Consider the following 22189-nt stretch of genomic DNA (forward strand, 5'->3'; position numbering starts at 1 on the left):
AAAAAAAAAAAAAAAAAAGGGAAATAAAAGAAGTCTTTTCTTCTTGACTTCCTTCTTTATTGTGAAAGGGTGTGAAAGTCTTGGTTCCATCATTGATTTGGAGTTCAGGTAGAAATAGATTGGGACGTGTATAGCTCTAGGCAGCTACCTAGAAACTCTCGTCTCTGATCCCCCGGCATTTTCTTTTTGGTTTGTTTCTTCTCACACTGGCTATTGAGATTCTTCCTCTTGGGATTGCATTAGGAGTATTACAAAAATAAGTTAATTTATTTTGTGCCTATAAAAATAAATTCCATTGTACAGAATTCAAATAATAAGTCTAATGTGGATGGCAAAAGCCCGCCCATATCCATTACTTATAAGGCATGTGTTTCTTCTGGGGGCAGTCTGTTCCTAAAAATACACCTAGGAGTTTGTTATTCAGCACATCTACAGTTACCTGATGTTTTTACTGTAACAAACTGGTAGGTACCTGCCTTAGTTACCTATCTGGTTACTGAGACAAAATACCCAGCACCCAGAATTAAAGGAGGAAATGTTTATTAGGCTCATGGTGTATAGAGGTTTCAGTTCGTAGTCTGCTGGCTCCAAGGCAGGGCAGCATCACAGAGAGAAACAGTTCATGGTAGGCAGAAGGGAGCGAAGTAGCAAAGAAACAGCAAGCAACAAAGCAATGGCAGCTGCCCTCTTTCTGTCCCTTATATTCTATCCAGGATGGGTAGCACTCACACTGAGGGTAGAGACCCTTCATCCTACCCAGAGCTCTGCCATACCAGTGAGTGGGCTGATTTAGTAATCACACACCCTATTCCCAGCCACCTCTGAAAAGCCTCACCTGTGACAGTTTGAGGCTTTAGGGGACATCTAGACATAAACCATAAGAGTACCATAATTCAGTCTTCAAAAAAAAACCCCTACCTATTGATGGATACTTGAATCTTGCAGTTTTTTTAAAAAGCTATAGTAAACATTTTTACTTATAGTCACACATAGCAAAATGACATGCCTATCAGCACACATATGTTGGTCACATAATATTACAAGGGAGAGCTGGGGCTGTAGCTCAGTGGTACACTGTTGTCTGGTTTCAATTCCAGAGTGGCCCACCAAAAAGGAATAGATATATGAGTGATGGAGAGAAGGTTTAAAAAGAGTAGTGGAGCATTCCTGCTGCTGGTGAGCTATTTACTGTATTATACTTTTAATTGTTACTTTGTCTTTGTTGTGGGAGTGCTGGGTATTAAACCCAGGACCTGTGGCATGCTGTCCAAGTGCTCTACACCTGAGCCACGTCCCCAGCCCTAACAGCCATTTAAAGTGTACTCCTATTGTAAAACAATACTCTAAAACAGCATGCCACTTCACATCAGAGCCTAGCACATTTGTGTTCACCAGTCTGTTGACTGCATGATTTTCCTGTGCTTGATTTAGCGCCGTGCTGTTTTGTTTGTCAGGAGCGAGAGAGTTACTGAGTGTCCACACCGTCTGGGAGAGCACAGGAGCAGGCTGTCTGTCTGTCCAGGTTTACGTGGGTCCTCTTGGTGCTCCCACTACAGAATAGCCCAGTGACACATTTTCCTTCGTGTTAAGTTGTGGATGATGTTGGGTGGTTGTTTTGTGTATCATCTACGTCCCAACTCTTTAAAAAATTTTTTTGAGACAGGGTCTTGTTACCAGACTGATCTCAACTTACTCCTGTCTCAGCCTCCCAGGTAGCAGGATTACAGTGTGGACTGTCATGCCTGACCAGATGACTGTTTACCTGTGTTTGGTGGTGGGTAGTAGTAGTTGTGAGGATTGTACCCAGGGCCAATGCACTAAGCCACACCCCCAGACCTTCTTATTTTTTATTTTGTGACAGGGTCTTGCTAAGTCACTAAGTTAATCCAGGCTGGGTTTAAACATGTGATTTGCCTGCCTCCACCTCCCAGAGTGCTAGGATTGCAGGTGTGTGCTACCAGGCTGGCCAGGTGAGTATTTTTAAAGGCTAAATCTCTGGAAATAGAAATCTTAGGTTAGGGTTAGGGATTTAGCTCAGTGGGAATGTGACTGCCTTGTAAGTGCGAGGCTCTGAGTTTGATCCCTGATACAAAAAACCAAACAAACAAAAACCAAAACTTAGGTTAAGCAAATACATAATTTTTCTTTCCTTTCTTAAAATAGACTTTTTTCCAGAGCTGCTGTGGGTTTGCAGCTAAATAAAGCAGAAAGCTGCAGGTATCCTCAGGTACCTCATACCCCTGTGGCTGCCCCGCTGCAGACAGCAAGTGTGCCAGGGGGTCCATGTGGCACAGCTGCTAGGCACTCAGTGCCCAGGCGGCCTCAGGAGAGGGCTTTGTCTCACAGGGCACTTCCTCCAGTTGCGGGGCAGAGTGGCTGCTCTGCCCTTCTAGCAAGGGGAGCTGGATTTTCACCCCGGCACTGTGCCCCTGAGCTTCCTGGGGAGACAGCAGGGAGCAGGAGCTGGGCTGTTTGATTTCCTTCACTAGGGTGACTTGTGCACGTACCTTGGTCTTAACTTTGTCCACTGTTCTGTTATTTTTTCATTGTTTTGGTTTTTCTCCTTATCTACTGCCTTTTGCATTTTCTGTATTTCAGGCTCATGCACTTACTTTTTTTTTTTTTTTCTCCTGTTATGGGGATTGAGCTCAGGACCTTGCACTTGCAAGGCAGGCACAGCACCACTGAGCTACATCCCCAGTCCCTTGTGCACTTATTCTTGTAGAAAATCTTGTGGTATGAAGTCGTCCTCCCCAAAAGTCTCTTGATAGAAGTTCCCTGAATTTGAGTTTATTGATTTTCGTTTTCAGTTTTGTGTGCTTTGGAGTGCGTGAGTAGAAAGGGATTTGAGAAGCTTCTTTTTTGTGTGTGTTTTTTGTTTTTTGGTACCAGGAATCAAACGGGTCCTTGTGCTTGCACAGCAGGTGGTGGCACCTCTGAGCTAAATCCTCGGTCCTTTATTTTGTTTTCTAAGATAGCTTCTCGCTAGTTCAGGCTGGCCTTGCAGTTGCTGTGTAGCTCAGTCTGGCCTCAAACTCAGGGTGATTCTCTCCTGCCTCTGCCTTCCAAGGGCTGGAATGACAGGCATGTGCCAGTATTTCCATTGGGGAAGCTTATTTTGTAATGGCAGGTGAGAGGCATCTGAACAAGTAATTTCTATGTATTTTTTTCTAGTCCTTCCTTTTTAGACACAAAAAAAACGAGGTCTGTAGAAATTTAATCAAATGTTTTCATCCTCACAGCTAGTTAGCAGCCAAGTTTGTGTTAGATCTCTGGTCTCCAGCCTGCATTTACTGTGCACATCTGCCTCCTTGTGCTCCTTCCCTTAATAAAGGGTAATTAAATACTTAAAACATTACTAATGTCACATGAGTTACTTTGGGCTGCGTCTAAGTGAAAATCATTTAATCGCAGATACAACCTTTGGAATATGCCTAGAAAATAGGCCCTTTGGTGACACATTGCCTGTTGAAGCTACGCAGATAATTCTCAGCAGCCTCGATGAGAGCACCAGAGTTTCACAGTGTTCCCAGAATGATCAGGGAAATTCCTGGATGAGATGTGACCTGAGGTGTGGGTCGTGCTCAGGGTGAGGGGGACAGGAGAAGTAGTGGCCTGGGGGTGGAGCCCTCCTGGGGTGACCACACTGCCCATGGGAAGTGGGAAGCTAAGGGACTCAAAGGCAGGTGGCTCCCTAAAGGGCCGAGGGCCCCTTGGAGGATTCACACTGGAGACCATAACAGCCTTGTGTTCATGACTGGAGAAGCACCGAGACAGAGAGCCTCCCCATGTGGAGGGGAATTGAAATAGCCACCCACCTTCAACGCCCTCCACATAGGTGTTGCCCACTCCCAGGCCCTGCTGTGGTTCCTGCCCCGCCCACTGTGGGCACCTCCGGGACCTGGCCTCTGCCCTCTGTCTTATCCCTGTACTTGTGTGTGCAGCTGCAGGTTAGTGAGCAAAGAGGACATTTTAGTAGCAAGAGCTCGTGAAAACTTTCTGTTGTTTTGTTTGTTTTTACTAGATGGACTTGGTCTACATGGAAATGTATAAAGGTGGGCCCCATCCTACACCAGCCAGCTTCCTCTTACTGACTTAGGGAGCACAGAATGTTTACAAAGCAAGCACAGTCGCATGTCATGCGGAGCTGTGGCTTGGGTCTGAAGGGAAGGCACAAGCTGAGAGGACGGTGAGCTGCAGGTGATGCAGGCAATGTTGGCATCACCCTGTCTGAGCTAGCAGGCTCCTGCAGAGGAGGTGGACCCCGGTGCACTGGGAGGAAGTTGGCCATGGCCCCTTCCTCTGGCACTTCTCCTGCTCCCCACAGCCCACCCCCCTCGACACCATGAGCCAAAACGAGCCTCTTACCTCCAAGTCAGAGTGTCTGATATTTTGTCCCAAAAAAAAGAAAAGAGTTTTGTTTGTAGAATTTGAAAGAGGTGTGTCTGGGCTGCAGCGAGGAGGCACATTTCCCAGCTGGACTGCTTGGGCAGCTTAGCACGGAGCTGTCGCTTTTGGTCCCCTTACTGATAGGCAGCCACACATACATGCTTAGGTGCTTTATTTATAAGGCATGCATAGGAGCTGCCTGTGTTATTTAAGTGTTTGACTGCAAGTTTTAAAATTTTTTTATTTTATAAAAATGAAGAAAAATTGGCACAGCGGTAAGAAGCCTAGCTCTTTGCTGTAAGGTACACCTGTAGCCTCAGCACTCAGAAGGATGAGGATTGCTATGAATTGAGGCCAGCCTGGGCTACCTAGTGAGACCCTGTCTCAGAAAAATAAAAGTGAACAGACAGAAGTCATTAGCTATGTCAGAGACAAGCTGGCCTTTTTTTTTTTAAAGTTGGTATTAACTGTAAAGAAGTTAACATATAAAACATGCAAGAGGTATATAAATTAAAATTATATTAAAAGGCAAGGTCAGGCCAGGGATCCAGAGGGTTTGTTTTTGTTTTGTTTTTTTTTTTGAGACAAGGTCTGGCTATATAGTTCAGGCTGACTTTAATTCACTGTAGCCCAGGCTGGCCTCAAACTCCCAGCAGTCCTCCTTCCTCAGCCTCCCAAGTACTGGGATTACAGGTATGTACCACCACACCCGGCTTCAAAGTAAATTTTATGCCAGCCGCTTTCCTATAATAGGAGCCCTCCCTGTCTCTACAGTCCCTGTGGTTGTTCTGTTAGTGAAGCTGGCTTCCTGGGCACATTCAGGACTGTGTAGTGTTAGGAGAGTTCAGGATTGCGTACTCATTTGTTCTGGACTCCTTTGTTTCCTAGACAGCTTTTGAATGAAGCACAGCCTCTGCACAGATCATCCCAGGCCCTGTTAGTTCATGTGACTCCTGGGCAAGGCACGTAGCTGCCTGCCGCAGGACTTCGTCACTGCCTCCTCCTTCCTGTGCATCCTCTGTGACACCTCCTCTGTCCCCTTGCCTGAGACCCCCACCCCCATTCTGCTGTGGCTCAGGTGTCACACTACCTAGGAGCCCCTCTGTCTTCCCTTGCCTTGTCTCCCTTCCTTGTCATGGCAGGGATGCTGTGTGTCTGTCTCCCTGGTGGGCGGTGAAGCCGTGGAGTGGAGTGGCGTGGCATGCACGCACAGGGGCAGTTCCTTGTGGCAGGGAATGGACATGCAGGGCACACCTGCCGGGCGCACGTGGAGGCGGATGGTGTATCACAGATACAGGTTTCCTGCTCTTTGCTGTGCCTGTGGGTCACTTCAGCTCTCTGCATCTTCCTCTGTGCCGCTGACCCCACGGTGCACACTCATTCACTCGATAACTGAAGGAGGAAGCCTGTGCCTGCCCAGGCACCGTCCAGCTGGGCTCCCGAAGACATGCGTTCCCAGGAGCCCCTGCTTCTTGTACCCGAGGGTGGGCAGGGCAGGATTAGGATAAGCCTGGATTGGCTGGGCTTTCAGAAGTTGAAACTTATGAGAAAAGAGATTTTTAAGTTGTATGAAAATTATTTTTGTCGTTTCTTTTCTCAGTAAGTGCTTTAGAGTTGGCCAAAACAGGATGGAGATTTGAGGAATAGAGCCAGTGCCCCTGCTGTAGTGAAAACCTCCTCACCTGTCAGGAACCACTCTACAGGGCTGCCAGTGTAGCTCAGTGGCAAAGCACCTGCCTGGCAAATGCAAGGCCCTGAGTTTGATTCCTGGTCCCCCCACCAAAAAAGAACCACTCTACTTTTGCTCCTGTCCCTGGGTCCTGCCTGCCATTCTGTGCTTTAGTCTTATCTGTTCTGCTTCCCTGATGGGGAGGCACTGTGTTGGCCCTGCAGGTCCCCAAATTTGAGGCACTGCACTGCATAGTTTGCCCTCTTCCCTGGTAAGAATGAGAATGTGTTGGGATAGGAAGAGCTTTGAAGCATGGTGAGTACAGAGATAAAGCTTGTGTTTATGCCTGGAGAGGTTCTTTTCTTTAGGAAGGTCTGAGATTTCTGGTGTTGGGATACTACTTTAGAGGGAGTGGAGATTAGATGAAAGCGTGAAGCAGGGCCTGGTGTTGCTCACCTATAATCTGAGCACTTGGGAGGCAGAGGCAGGAGGATTGCAAATTTCAGCACAGCCTGGCCACTTGGTGAGACCCTGTCTCAGAATATAAAGTAGAGAAGGATCCTTGTGAAGGCCCTGGGTTCAACCCCCAGCACCACCAAAAACAGAGAATTGTCCATTCAGTTATTGTTTATTTAGCCTTTCTTTTGAGAGTGAACATTGTGGTAGTTTCTACGCCTACAAATATTGCAATTTAGGAACATTTCTTGGTGTCCATTTGGAATGTTGATGCTCAGCTTTGAGAAGTCTGTGCCAAATAATTTTCCAAAGTAGTTAAACTGGTTTATAGCTGCTACCAGTAAAATAAAAAAATGTATCTGCTCCACATCCTCGTCTGTGGCCACAGGGCTGGATATATATGGCTTAGACAAGCTAGTGAGTATAACATTGTTTCTTACACCTGGCAATTTTGCTACTTTTCTTGGGTGTAATGATGACATCATGGTAACATAAAATCAAAAAAAAGCATGCATATTGACATGAGCAATGAGATGAAATAACTGACATTTACTTTAAAATTCCTTAGCAAATACAAAGCATATTTTTTGGTCAGCTATCCAGATTGAAATAGAAACACAGATTAAAGTATTATTGCAATGTTGAGTTTACTCTTCTGTGCTTATGTAAGAGATGTCTACTCTTAGAAAGCATATGTGAAATATTTAAGAGACCAGGCCATAATGTATGAAAATTTATATGTATTGGTTACCTATCTCCCTACCTATCTGAGTGCTCGTTGTTACTAAGAATGGCCTGTAACCCTTCACCCCACTGCCTGGGTTTCCTTTTCACAGGTCCTAGGGGTGGAACAGGGCCTTGCATGCTGAAAGCGCATGTCCCTAACACCGTTGGCCTGCGTTCTAGTCACCATTAAGCTTCTGTGCACTCTGACTTTAAGCACAAATGGGGTCATACTGTATATAATTGCTCTTAAACTCCATTTTTTTTGCAATTAAAAAAATTTTTTTTCCGGTACCAGGGATCAAATTTGGGACCTTAATGCTTGCAAAGCATGTGGTAGAACCACTGACCTAAATCCCCAGCCCCTAAATCAAATATTGATCCTTAATAATGTTCCATCCTGGAGCTTAACTTCTATAGCCATGTCCATTCCTGAACAGTGAGATTCTCTGTTTCCCTTCCTATACAACGACAGAGCAAGCTGGCAGGGTCCCTTCCCTCCTCGCTCCTGCAGATCAGGTCTCCCAGTTAAGTGCATTCACTGCACTTACGACAGTGCAGTTAATTGCTCCTGCAGTCATTTCTTTCTACAGCCAAAGGAAGCTCCAGACAAGCAACGTGAGGTGCACAGTGGGCCTGAAGGATTTGTTAAATCAAGAAAAAACTCATTGTAGGGCGGGGGATTTAGCTTAGTGGTTCTGCTGTGTGCTTTGCAAGTGTAAGGTTCCGAGTTCAATCCCTGGTACAAAAAAAAAATAAAACCTCAGTGTACAACATTAGTGCCACCATCCTTTTACTGAGGATTGAACCAGCACCTTCACACTGAGCTCTTTTTTGTTTGGAGACATGGCCAGGCTTGAACTTGCAGTCCTGGTGCCACCGTTTTCTCCGTGCTGGGATTACAGATGTGTGCCACCCTGGCAGGCTAACTGTCTTACTGTGAAGTGATACCCTGCTACAGCCAACTTTGGAAGCTCCAGAAGAATCCATTTCTAAGCAGGGCTCATTGAAGATTTCTTTATTGGATGAGGAAAACAACTGTGCAAGATCCAAGCACTGCAGTGCTAGGGCTTGCCTTGGAAAGCCCTGCCTGCCCCCTTGCCCTCTGAGATCACCTGTGTGTGGCTTACTTCCAGTTTCTGGGCTGAGAGACCCACAGTCAGGGCAAGTGTGCTGGGCAGAACCTTCTGTGGCAGCCTCCCTGCCTCCCGCATTTGCCCAGATGACACACAGGCTCTGTCCTCGTGGCCCCAGTGTCCAGCGGACAGTGTCATTAGAACTGTGAAGCGATGCTCGAGTGCGATCAGTTTTAAGCGCACCCTCTAACCACTCCTCTGCTTCCTGCCCAAGGCCCTCTGCAGGAGTGGGCTGCAGAGCACTAATATTGTTAGAAAGCCTCAACCCTGGTTGGGGATGGGACCCAGGCAGGCACTGACAGCGTGCTGAGAGTAAGAGCGCTCTGCATTCACTGGGGGGCCCAGAAGTGGAGCTCCGAGATTTGTGGTAGATGCTGTGTGTGAGTGAGGCTGTCTCCACCACTTCCTGAACAGAAACAGGAAAAGTCCATGAAGTTAAAGCCTCATTTTATGGAGTAGTAACATGAAAGTGTATTTCTTCTTTTTTCTATGATTTTGATAATTTCATAACCTTTTTGTCACCAAAACTTTAACGTCGTATTTAGTAAGGTTGTGTGTCTACGTTCATGCCAGGTTCTTGTGTCAAGGTGCATCCATTTTCCCACGAATGACTCAAGTTTGTCATTTTTGTCAGAGTAGTACTCTGTTGTGGGTAAATACCACATTTTCTTTCTCCATTCACCTGTTGATGGGCAGTTAATCTGCTCCAAGACTTAGCTTTTAGGAGCTGTGCTGCTGTAAACACAGTGTGCTAGGTCACTGCAGTGTGGTGCCTTAACTCTTGGGAAGATGCCTAGAAGGGGAAGAACTGGGTCAAATGGAATTTCTTTTATTTTGAGGAATCTCCGTACTGATTTCCATGGTGGTTCTACTAGTTTACATTCCCACCAGTAGTCATAGAAGTGTCCTCTCCCCCCACGGCCTCACCAGCATCTGTTATTTGATTTCTTGATGGTGGCCACTCTTACTGGGGTAAGATGCAATCTCAGAGTCGTTAGTGTCCTGAAGTTTAGGAAAGGGTACCCCACCTTCACCCCTGCCCTGCTGCAGGGTTTTAGCTTCACGTCATGGCCCAGAGCAGCATCTCTGTGTGTGTGTCTCTCCCTCCCTCCCACACTTCTGGGTCAGGGAAGGCAGATCATGGTTCTCCCATTAGTTCACAGCACAGAGCTAAGCGAATGCAGGAGGGAATCAGGATTGTGTGTCTACTTGTTAGAAGTCAGGAGATTCAAAGCAAGAAACTACTGTGCTCATTTTGCTTTGAGATTTTTTTTTTCTTTTTTCTTTTTTTTTTTTTTATTGTTGTTGTTGTTGTTTGGTATAGGAGATCAAACTCAGGACCTTGCATTTATGAAGCAGGCAGCAGAACCACTGAGCTAAATCTCCAACCCCCTCCTTTTTTCGTAAGGAGAAAGGTGCATGTTGTTTTGATTAGTCACCGCTAAGTGGCCTTCTAATGGCTGGGAGACTGTGGGGCATTCTGGGTGGATGCTGTACACATCCTAGGCATTCTCGTTAGGGAAAAACATTTAAGGGTTTTTAAGAATTGGCTGTGAAGCATTAGCCCTGGAAGAAGCCTTAAGGATTGTAGTAGTTCACTCTTAGACTGTTAAGGAAACCGAGTCAGGAAGGAGAGAGAAACTCTCCAGTCCTCAGTGATGCTGCCTTGGCAGGGAGGATGCAGAGGCAGCTGGGGGGTGCTGCCGGAAGTTGAGCGGAATGAAGCGTTCTGCTGCTTGTTTACCAGAGCACATCATCTGTGAGACCGGGAGGAGGGTTATTATGCACAGTGGGATAGTTAAACAAAACCACATTTGGAGCTAGCATCTTCAGAAAGCAGGTGAATCCCACCTGCCTTGAAGGACCATCGGCCTTGCTCCCTGCCTCCCTTCCCTCCTGGGAAAGCTCTGCAGAGGGAGTTTGTGGACACTGGCTGTAGTGACATTTGAGCCCACCAGGTGGCAAAGTCGCTTCACTTCAGTGCCTTGCCTTTGGCTTCTCAGTGAGCTAGTGATGACCTATCCCTTACTTAAATAATAAAAAGTTTCCATGATATTTGTTATAAATATATTTTTTTAATTTCATGTGCTATTTTGAGTTATGAGAAAAGTTGCTGCTGTATTTCCTCTGCTTGCCTGATGCTTGCTGCTGTTAGGATAGTAGGGCTCTGTCCGAAGCCCTGTCCTCAGTGGTGGTATTGTTCTACGTTCCTCCTGCTAACCCGCGGTGCTCGATTGAAGCATAGGTGGGCGGGATAGGCTCAGCAGACAGCTTTCTGTTCCTCACACAGCCCTGCACCGTCCTTCGCCCACGGCTGCAGCCCTCATCCCGTCCCCTGGCCCAGAGTGTGCTCATGGCCTGCGCGGCTCTCCTGCTGTCCTAATGGGGCTGTGCCCAGGGCCACCAGACACATTAGGGTCCGCCTCTTCCTGCCACACACACTGGGTGACCTCTGAGCCTCGGTCCCTCCGCTGGTGAGTGAGCTCTGGTGGGACTGTGAGGGAGGCTGGAGGGCAGCCCTCAGAGAGCTCGGAGCAGGGGTGCCGCGCCACTGCTTGGCTGCTCCTGCCACTGTCATCCATTCCCTGGAGCTGCTTAGGAAACTTTCTTCTGCCTTGGTTTTTGGTGGGGTTTGTTGGTTTGATTGAGTTTTTTGTTTGTTTTTCTTTTGGGACCGGGGATAGAACTCAGGACCTTGCATTTGGGAGGCAGGCAGCAGAACCACTGAGCTAAATCCCTGGCCCTTGTTTGGATTTTTTTTTTAATACAGGGTCTCACTCTGTTGTCCAGGCTCAAACTTCCTGAGCTGAAGTGATCTTCCTGCCTCAGCCTGTGGGCAGCAGGGGCTACAGGCACTGCCACCACACCCTGTGGGAGCTTTTCCTGAGTTGCTGTCATCCATCCCCGTAATGCACCCAGCACTTGGTCTCTGCACTGCCCTTCCCTGCACTGCTGCTCCGCTTGCTTGTGGCCTCTTCTGCCCTGCAGGTGCCCTAGCCCCTACAGGACACTGCTTAGGCTTTGCCTTTCCGTCTGGCTGCTGGGCAGTCCAGCTTCTTTACGAAACAGGGGTGGTGCTGCTAGCAAGTGGGGGTTTAGGAATTTTATGCATTCCCCTGATGAGTGAGCTCTTACTCAGTCTTTAAGTGATGTCACATTTACTTGTGCCTGCTGTCACAATGGTTCCTGGAATTCCTGAAGCAAGGGAGCCAGTCACAGAACCATGTGCTCCTAGTCCTGATGACGTGGGAGGCTGAGGCAGGAGGGTCACTGAAGCATGGTGAGACCTGGTCCAAAAACACCAACCGAAACCAGAGTCCCAGGCTCACATGGTGCGTGTGGTTCTGTGGCCAGAGCTGCACGTAACACATCTGTGTCCATCACATTGCACAGCCATGCAGCCGACAGCTTCCCCACTCACCCTGCGTGCGGGGCCCCAGTAGCGCTGGGAGCCAAGCAGCGAGGCCTCCACCCTGCCATGCAGTGCATGGGGACCAATGGGCGGGTGGGATGGGACTGTGCTGCCCCTGCTGCTCTGTGTCCTCTCAGCACCTGCCTTCAGCTCCAGTCAGTCTTTGTTTTTCACAAGGGTAGATTTTAGTTTTTCAGATTGAAAGCTTCCTTTCACTCAATTTAAGGAAATCCTGTGGGAGGTTGAGACAGATGCACAGAGTCAATTTTCATACCTGTCCTGCCAGCAGCAGCTGCCACCCTGTGGAGGAGAGGGGGGGGGCATCCGGGGTCCCTGTGATCACCAAAGAAGCGCAGCAGGGAGCAGAGTGTGGCCTGGCAGCTTTGGGAGGAGGAGGGCAAGGAGGGCCTGGCTGCCCAGGTGGGGGATGGCCCAGTTTTGCTAAATTGCAACAGTTGAAAGAGCTGATAGCTTTACTTAATTCTAGAGTTGGAGCACACCTCATCCCACAAGGTAGAGTAAGTGGAATTAGCAAAGAGGTTGGCTTTGTCAAGAGAGAAGGGCTTGAGCCAGGCAGAAACCAGGGAAAAGGCTTCCTCTAAAGGACCAGGAGCCAGAACAAGAAAATAACTGATTAGTAACCTCAGATTATTTCAGGTCACTTTTGTGTACAGATTAAAGCCCAGGGAATTTGTTATCATGTCATTTGAAAACTGGACGGTTTGGAAAGTTCCTCTCTCTGAACCTTAGAAGTTGAAAGTCATATAAACAACTGTTTTAGCTGAGTGACACAGCATTGGCAAGAGGCACTCCATTTTGAGTTTTAGTGTGGTCTCATGGGGGCCAGTGCAGAAGCTTAGTCCAGAACAGCCTCCTGTGACTTATTCAACACTGAAACGGTCAAGGAGGTTGCCGAAGGTAACCCAGTCATTAAATTAGTGTGTATGAACTCTTAGGAGTCAGAACCAAGCTAGGATCTGGCCCTCTCTTACCCCACACCTCACCATGCTGCCTTTCCTTGCTGGACAGAAAACCTAGGATGCTGACACTGAGCAGGCCACAGCCCCCAGCACCCATTCGGCAGATGCCTCCCAAAGCGTTGCTGGACACTGGGCATGCAGAAATGTGAAGCTGTGTCTGCTGGAGGCTTGAGACAGTTTTCTCTGTGGGTCACAGGGCTCCACATTGACTTACCTCCTTGCAGCCTTTAGGGCAAGTGGTGTTGCTGTAAAGACCGCTCCCTGTGAGAAGCAGTGCCCGCTGTTGACTGCGTCCCATCCAGCACAGCGACTGCTGCTGCTCTGGCTGGTGTTTAGGGAAAGCGCTGGGGCTGGGGCCGCTGGCGCAGCATCTAAAGTGCTCTGTTTCATCTGTTGCTAAGTCTGGTCAGGAAGGCTGGGGTGGGCTGAGTGGGCCCTGTTACAGATGCAGCAGAAGAATTGTAAGCAGGCGGCAGCCACCCTGGGACCGCGTCACTCCTCAGCCTTCAGACCATGTGGCACACACGGGATTGAAAGTGAGGGACACTAAAATATGCCTGCATCTCCCTTCATATCCAGCCTTTGTGTTGATACCAAGCTTGTTCAGTTTGTGACTTACTGACATTCAGGTTAATTGGAATTTGCGGGAGTAACCGGCAAGGACATATATGTTTCAGGTATAAAAAATAATAAGCCAGTGCCTTCGCATTGGCATCAACATCGAGTTACACTGTAGGTATTGCTGTTGGAATCAAGGTTGTCCCAAGTATTAGAAAATGTGCTACAAAAAGCATTTGAATTCCTTAACATTCCTGCATTGGCTCCCCGTGCTGCCACCAGGAGGAGCGGGGCTGGGCAGCGCTGAGTCAGCTGCCACAGAGGCAGGGCTCCATCCATCTCAGGGTGGCTGTGGGCAAAGGAGTGGCTCGGAACCCTTCTCTCTGTCATTGTCATTGCTCCTAAAGAGTGAGGTTTGGGGGCGAGGGGTTCCCTGTTTGTTCTAGAGAGCTCTGTTCTCTGTTGTTTCAGCCTGCGTGTTTTCTGATTCATGAAGGGAGCAAAGCCGTGCTGTGGGCCAGCCCAGGTTTTCTGGCATCTGGGAAGGAGGATGGGAATGTCCTCCGAGCTCCTCCTGGGGTCAGTCCATTTTCTCATGTGTCCTCAGTGCGAGAAAGCTAGCAGGTGCCCCCTTCTGTTGGGGCATCAGAGGCAGGCACCAGGCCTAAGGCCACACCAGGGATTTGCTGTTTTACCACATAGCTGGCTGTGTCAGAGCCCGTGCTGTGCACGTGTGAGGCAGGGCTTTGATTCCACCACTGAAAACCAAACAGGACCCCCTAAAAATAGTTTGTTTATGCTTTAACCTCAAGTGAGACTAGAATCAACACCAGCTTTGTATTTCTTTCTAAAGTACTGTACTGGGCTGGGATTTTAGCTCAGTGGTATTGCCACCTGTCTCACAAGCCCAAGGTCCCAAGTTCGATCCCTGGTACCCCCGCCAAAAAAAAGAAAGAAAGAAAATGGCTTTTATGTTTATAGAAAAAAAAATAATAATTTTAAATAATAATAATAATAAAGTACCAAGGTGCACCACCTGCTTGTTTTAGAAAATTTAAGCAGAGCCGAGGGTTTTTGCTAGTTTTGTCCATTAAAGAGCAGACTTGGTTTCCCCCTATGGAGGTAGCGCTGGCAGCCTGCAGGTGAAGCCCCTTGTCTGCCCACCCCCATTGGGCCGTGCAGGAGCCCCGCAGCTCGGCCACACTGTGGGGCTGCTATCGCAATCTTGTTCTCTAAGTGTGGCCTGGTCGGTTTCCCAGTGGCTCATGGTCTCTCCTCCTGTCTTCCAGTGGACGAGTACATCGCCATCGCCAAGGAGAAGCACGGGTACAACATGGAGCAGGTAAATGTGCTTCCTTCCTTGTGTGGTTCAGGGTGGGCACGGAGGGGAATGAGTGTGGCCTCCCACACACTGCCGATCTGCCTCCTGGTGAGCTGATGTGCGTTATTCTGAGTCACTGGGTGGTAAATGTTTGACAGGGTTATTTAATATTATTCAGGACATTGATAGGAAAACTACAAAATTGATTTTTCTACCAAAGTATGTTGATAATTATATCTCATCCTCAAGTTCCAATTCCTATTGTAAGCATAGTAAGTGGGATTAATGCCTTTCGTGGCATTGATCTGTTACAGCTGTAAGTTAACTCAGTTTCTCAATTGCCTATCAAGGGTACCCAGAGTTAGGGTTATACACAAGTGGATACCTTTGGTTAGGCTTGGCATCTCTTTGAGTTAGGTTATCCTGGTCACTGAAGGTACTTTTTAGAAAAGCCATCTGTATTCATATAGTTCCAGAATCATTTAAAGCAAAGAAATAAGTTTCTCATTTCCAAACCCTATGCATTAAGTTTTTTTTTTTTCAATTTAAAATGTTTATAAATGTTATTGGAAATTTTCTAAATAATACCTGTATGGTGGTTTGGGGTTGGTTTGTTTTTGGTGAGTTTTTCTTTTTTAGGTACTGGGAATTGAACTCAAGGCCCTCATGTAAGGCAGGCAAGTGCTTGACCACTGAGCTACATCCCCAGCCCTATTTATTTTTACTTTTGAAACAGGATTTCACTGAGTTGCCCAGGCTGACCTCAGACTTGTGATCCTCCTGACTCAGCATCCCCAGTAGCTGGGATTACAAGTGTACACCACTGTGCCCAGCTGTACCTGTGTGAATTCTTAAGGATGATGGTCTTGACCATTCCATTTTGAAACAATCCTATTTAGTTTAGAATTGTGATGTAGGAAGTTTTTGCCTGAAAGTGTTGCTGGATTATTCTCGGTTCTGATTTGTTCCTCACCTATTTTTTTCTTTGAACGAGGGGCCACTATATACATTAGAGGTTTCTTGTGAAAGAATAACAAAGCAGTAGCTTCTAAAAATTCCCTACTCCTTAGGAACAGAGGTGTTGAAGTGTGGTGCTTTAAGAGCACAGTTCTGGAGCTATCTATCCTGCTTCTCTATCTTCCCTGCTCTGAGACACTTCGTTGGCAGGTTACTCAGTGTTTTTGGGCCTCCACATTCTAACCTGAGAAGTGGAGATACTGTCAGGCCATAGGGATTGTGAGCTAAACGAGTTAGTGTGCAAAGGGCACTGACAGGGAGGATCCCAGGACAGCACAGAGTGGAAGCCAGGAGTCTGTCCCCACACCTGGACGCACACTGCACTGCAGAAGGCATCTCTGTGCGTGTTCCTGGTGTGGCTTGCAGAGACCAGGGTGGGCAGAGGAGCACCCTGTCCCCTGCATGTGGGGAGCTGTGCTGAGGGCTGACTGCTGCTTGGCACAGGGGTGCTGTGCCTCCTGCCATTGTAAGTGGCCTGCCTCCTGCTGTCACGACCCTCAGGGGACCCAGGGGCCCGCCCGTGCCCTCTGTCCCCGCCATGTTTTTCACATCCCCTCTGGTGAGGCAGATGTGAGCATTGAACATTAGGATGTTCCTGGGTAACTGTGTAGTAGACGTGGGCTCCTCTGAGACCACGACAACAGCAAGTCATTGCGCATAGCCAGGGAAAGAAGTGGGCTCGGAAGAGACCCACAGAGACCTCACACTTTGCCCTCCAGTTGATCCTTCGAAAACAGACATCACTTCTTGCAAAGAAGCAAAAGCTGTGATAAAAGTACTATACTGGGAACTGCTGATTTACCAGTGTCACCACATTATTTGGTTTAGATAGCCAGTTTGCAACAGAAAGACCACACAGAAGGTATGGGCCTTGAAAAAAATTAAGTTGGCAGCAGACATTATCCAAAGTCTGTAAAACAGTGTTGTCATGGTGCTCAAAGAACTAAAGCAAGACGGGGAGAATGGCAAAAAAACGGTGTATGAACAAAATTGAAGTATTGAAAAAAAAAAAGAAAAAGCTTCTGGAGCTAAAAATTATAACTCAGATGAAGAATTCACTAGAGGGATTCAAAGGCACCTTTGAGCAGGCAGAAGAAATAATCAGTGAGCTGACGACAGGGTAGTTTAAATTACTGAGTCTGAGGAACAAAAAGAAAAAATGTTCATGAATAGCAGCAGCCATAAGTATTGCAGAAGAACATTGTGGGAGTTCCAGAGGAGAGAGAGCGGGTTCCCAGTGTGGGGTGGGGGATTGAGCTCAGTGGTGCCACCGCCCGCCTTGGAAGCATAAGGGCCCAAGTTCGATCCCAGTACCAAAACAAAAAAACAACTATCAGAGCAACTCAGCCCCGCAAACTTGACATGAAAGAGACTTGCGTCCATAACTGGGACTTGTCACTAGGAAGGGTCCTCAGTAATGTTACCAGGTTTTCACCAGACAAAGACCAGGGTTCTATTCATTCAGCACAATGGGGAAAACACTGCCAACAGAGGCTCCGCGGCCTCATAGAACCCAAGAAGTTAAAACCCTCGCAGCTAACGGAGCAGCTAACGGACATGGAGTTGGGCCTGCTAGGTGGGCCTGGCCCTGTGGGTGTTCAGGGCGCCTGTTTGGGCGGTGCACTCCTGCTGCACTTCCTATTCTCTTCAGGACTTCGGAGACGGATATAGTTTTTAAAAGTCTAAAAGCTGCTACTGCATTAATGCTTGTAACTCCACATTGTTTCCCCATCATAAGAGACAGGTGCATTTAAAGAATTATTAGTTTAATTTTTAACATACAATATATAACGTGCAGTTTTGTTATTCACAAGTTGAAAGATGGGGGAGAGCTGTTGAAGGAGCTGAACTTTTATACAGTATTGAAGCTGTGCCAGGATAAACTCACAGTGGAATGTTACAGCTTCAAGATGTTATGTGTAATCCCCGTGGCAACCGCAAAGACTGTAGCTGTACAATATACATATACAAAAGGAGATAAGGGAATTTAAACATTCCCAGTGAATAATCAACTAAACATAAGAGAAGAGAGTAACTCAGGAGGTGAGAGACAAGAAAAGCCATAAGGCTTAGAGGAGATAGGCAGATATGTGCCACAAGTAGTCTCTTCAGTATCAGTTAGTACGTGCCTTCAGTGCAGGTGGATTGTGATCTCCAGTCAAAGCATAGAGATGGCTGGAGTGAGTAAAAATACGCAGCCCCAGTGTATGCTGTGACCAAGAGGCTCCCGAGATCCAAAGACAGGTGAAAAGAGAAGGTTGAAGAAAGTGACAGGGGGAGAGCTGTGCTAGTGTCAGACAGAGTTACCCCTAACCACCAGGTGTGCAGAGGTGAGGTCATTCACTGTGGGTGGGGAGTTGGCCTTGAAAAATTAACAGTAGATCCAACATGGTTTATGTAAACGTGTAAATTTCCAATGATGAATGTCATTATATTGTATACCTTAAATGTAACAATAAAATATTTTTAACAAATTAATAGTAGCATCATGTGGGTTAGCAAATCCTCTCCTGGGTCTAAACCCAAAGAACTGAAAGTAGGTGCTTGAGTGTCCAGTGTATGAATAAATAAGCTAGGGTGTATATGTATAATGGCTTATTATTGAGCCTTAAAAAAGGAAGCCAGGTCCTTGGCTCAGCATGTGTGGCCCTTGCAGTCTTCTTTCTTTTTGAGACAGAGTCTCACTATGTAGCTGAGACTGACCTGGAACTCACTATGTGGCCCAGGTTGGTCTCCAACTTGCAGTGATCCTCCTGCCTCAGCCTCCCTTTGAGTGCTGGGATTGTAGGTGTGCACCACCACGCTCGGCACCCTTGCAATCTTTAAGGCAGGTGAGATAAGCCACTCAGGAGGACAGATGCAAGATGGTTCTGCTTAGCTGAGGTGTGTAGAGCAGTCTGACCACTGAGACTGGAAGACACTGGGAAGGGTGGTTGCCCAGGATGTGGGCAGACCCTGGGGCCAGGATGGTAGCTGCTGTTCAGTGGGTACAGAGGTTTAATTTCCCCAGGTGGAGGTGATTTCAAAACATGTACATTTGTTCAGTACAAGTGAACAGAATTTAAAAACGGTTGAGAGGATAAACTTTGTGTATTTTACCACAGTAAAAATATCGGGGGGAAAGGCTGGGTATTTATTTAGTTCAATGGTGCCACACCTGTCTCACAAATACAAGGTCCTGAGTTCTATCCCTGGTACCAAAAGAAATATTGGCGGGGGGATATAGGACAGTGTCTCCCACTTAGCAATTTATATGAATCAAGCATTTATTCCCTTGTCTGGATATAAAGTCACATATGCTTTTCTTTTGCCAGTATCACTTCAGCTTGTGTTTGATTCAGTTGTTTGGTCTAAAGTCTCATTTATGTCTCTTTTCTAGGCTCTTGGGATGCTCTTTTGGCATAAGCATAATATTGAAAAATCATTGGCTGATTTGCCCAACTTTACCCCCTTCCCAGATGAGTGGACTGTGGAAGATAAAGTCTTATTTGAACAGGCCTTTAGTTTTCATGGGAAAACTTTTCATAGAATCCAACAAATGGTAAGTGACCACCAGCTTTTGTTTCCCCTAGCATCTGTATTCTACGCATGCATGAGAGATGGGACTGTCGTCCTTGAGCATAGATGTTCCTGTTTTTAATAACTCTTCTTTCAGAAAATGTAGTGTCCTGGTGAGGTCCTTCCCAGATCCTCAGCTGTGCTGCCCCTCTCCTATGCTCCACCCAGCCCCTTGTTGAGGTCCCTCCACAATCAGTGAGCCCTGGAGGGACCTGAGGTGGCACATCCGGGTCCAGTCTGGAAGGCTGTTTGGTCGACTCCAGCATAAAAGCCCTCTTGTGTTTGCCTTAAGTGTTAAAATGAGTTCTAAACAACCAAACCCAGAGTAGTGCTAAGAGCCTTTACTTACATGAAAAACAAATTCTTCTTAGTCTGACTTCATGATCTTTCATTGTCTCAGTTTCACTCAATAAACTTCAGAAATTTGAAAGCACATTGAATTGGAAATATATTTTGTTGATTTTGTTTCTTATCAGAGAAAAAGGCTGTGACTTTGGACATTTCTGAATGTAAGAGTGATACTTATTAAATATATCTGTTGAAGATCAGCTTTAACCCTGAACTAACTCATTTTTTATATTTAGCTTCCTGATAAATCTATAGCAAGTCTGGTAAAATTTTACTACTCTTGGAAGAAGACAAGAACTAAAACCAGTGTGATGGATCGCCATGCTCGGAAGCAGAAGCGGGAACGGGAGGAGAGGTGGGTGTGAGCTGAGGGTGTCTGACCCTGGGTCTCGAGGGGCTGTGGGCGCACAGGACGCACAGAGGGTGAGCACACCTACAGCCCTCCTCCTGCCACTCCGCAGCCTGTAGCAGAAGAGGTCTCTTGTTCTTTAGGTTGAGATTTCTTCAGTATGGTGAGCCGAGATTCATTTGACGTGTGTATTTGGTTAGTAACACAACAGAAAGGAATACAGTTTAGATTTCTTTCTTCCCTCTTTTGGCCATATGTATTGTGTTTGTGATTAAGAAAGAGAAACAATCTGCAATTTATTAAAAGAATTTTAGTTTGGGGTTTTGTTGTAGTTGTGGTTAGTTTGATTTTTGGGTTTTTTGGCATTGTTGATTTTGCAGGTGCTGGGAAGGAACCTAGGACTTTGTATGCGAGGCATGTGCTCCACCAGTAGCTCTGCCCTGGCCGGGTTACGGTGAGGACAGTTTATAGGCAGGAGTCGTAGCGATCGCACTCCTGGTCAGGTTGGTTCGGCATGCCACTTTCCAGGGGTTTGTGTTAGAGCAGGATGTAGGTAGCTTCTCCGAGTTGCATCTTCCACATTTTCTGTACTGTATGACATATGAATTAGTAACAGAGTAAAACAAGCTGAACTGTGTGGTTCCCAAGTCCCTTTTCAGGACAGAATTGGACTGTTGCAAATGAAAGAGAATAGCGTGTGAGAAGACATTGACAGTGAGGTATCACTTTTGGGGAATTCAAACTTCAGGGCCCACCTATAAATTGAGAATGATGTTAAGGACATCTCCAAGGCTCTTTGCAACTATCCGCTCCCAGCTGGGTGTTGTACACTTGAATCCTAGCTGCTTAGGAGGCTGGGGCAGGAGGATTACTTGAAGCCTACCTGAGCAAGATAGCAGGACTTTGATATCAAAAAAAAAGAAAAAAAAAGATTCAGTGAAACTATTGACCTTGACAGGAGTGCATATGCTAGTGGGTCTCTTTAGGGATCCAGTACTCTTACTCAGTTTCAGTTAAATTTTTCATTACTTTATATGTCAGACCTAGTTTATAACTTTCATATTGGGTCTTGCTGCAGGCAGATAGTCTAAGCTGTGGTCAGAATGATGTCAGAGTGTGGTTTTGGTCACCCTTGAGTATGTCAGGGTGCTGGAGGACAGGACACGCTGTGTTCTCAGGGCACAGACGCCTCTCCCCCAGCCCCCCCACCCCGAAGTACAGCCCTGGAGTGCACAACTGCACTAATAACACAGGCTTGGCTTGTGAAGGTATGGCAGAGCCAGGCCTTCTGCCTAGGCTCCTCCTGGGCGCTTTCAGCTGGAACTTCAGCTTGCATGGCGGTGCCTGGGGAAGTATGCTTGCCCAGTCACCTTCCAAGTGCTCTGTTGTCACTCTTGCCCCACTGGCCTTAGCTGGGCAAACCGGAGCAGCTTCTTGGCTTTTTAGAAGTAGAGTTCTGGGGCTGGGGATGTGGCTCAGTGGTGCTACTGCCTGCCTCACAAGAACAAGGTCCTGAGTTTGATCCCCAGTACCAGGGAAAAAAGAAGTGTGTTCAGACTATTGTGAGCAAAAGCTTTTTTTTTTTTAATTACAAAACATCGGTTAAGAGCCAGGCATGGTGGTGCATGCCTACAATCCCAGCACTCGGGAGGCTGAGGTAGGAGGAGAGGATCACTGTGAGTTCAAGACCAGCCCGGGCCATGTAGTGAGTTCCAGGTCAGTCTCAACTACATAGTGAGATCCTGTCTCAAAAAAAACCAAAACAAATCAGTTATGCAGACCACCAAAAAACCTCACAGTGTGTGTGGCTGTGAGTAAAAAGATGGATGTAAGGGGACTCTGTCTGTTCCCAGTGCAGGGGCCTTCTCTCTACCTGAGCTTCTCAGTGCTGTCTGGGAAGCGGCCCTGGCCTCAGCAGACAGTGATGGGGTAAACTGAATGTTTCTGTGCTTGGTATTTGCAGTAGAGAGTAGAAAGCAGCACTTGTTGCGTATAGGAGTAGGATCAGTATTCTCAGCCTGGGTTGGGCAGCTGGAAACCCATTTTAATGGTTTTTCATCATTTAGACTACAGAATTCTGGTCAGTGGTGTTCTCTTTGAATTATAAAAATGTTATCTCTGCCGAGCATGGTGGTGCACGCCTGTAATCCCAGTACTCAAAGGGAGGCTGAGGGAGGAGGATCGCTGTGAGTTCGAGACCAGCCTGGGCTACACAGTGAGTTCCAGGTCAGTCTCAACTACATAGTCAGACCCTGTCTCAAAAAACAAACAAA

The 22189-nt window shown here is 47.1% G+C and overlaps 1 protein-coding gene across 3 annotated transcripts in view; it reads left to right on the plus strand.

Moving 5' to 3' along the window:
• Positions 1–22189, plus strand: part of Rcor1 (REST corepressor 1) — a 39606-nt gene that overhangs the window by 3578 nt on the left and 13839 nt on the right. Inside the window, exons 1-4 of one of the 3 annotated variants that reach the window (XM_010607259.2) lie at positions 11105–11653; positions 14613–14665; positions 19041–19202; positions 19804–19922. In XM_010607259.2, coding sequence (XP_010605561.1) covers positions 11614–11653; positions 14613–14665; positions 19041–19202; positions 19804–19922 — 374 coding nt within the window. In that variant the 5' untranslated portion in view covers positions 11105–11613. Of the gene's footprint in view, positions 1–11104; positions 11706–14612; positions 14666–19040; positions 19203–19803; positions 19923–22189 lie in introns of those variants that run through there. The other 2 variants (XM_010607258.2, XM_010607257.3) reach the window with 2 other exon arrangements.

This window comes from Fukomys damarensis, unplaced genomic scaffold (genome assembly GCF_012274545.1).
Source record: "Fukomys damarensis isolate Sample0158 unplaced genomic scaffold, DMR_v1.0_HiC HiC_scaffold_21, whole genome shotgun sequence".
NCBI lineage: Eukaryota > Metazoa > Chordata > Mammalia > Rodentia > Bathyergidae > Fukomys > Fukomys damarensis.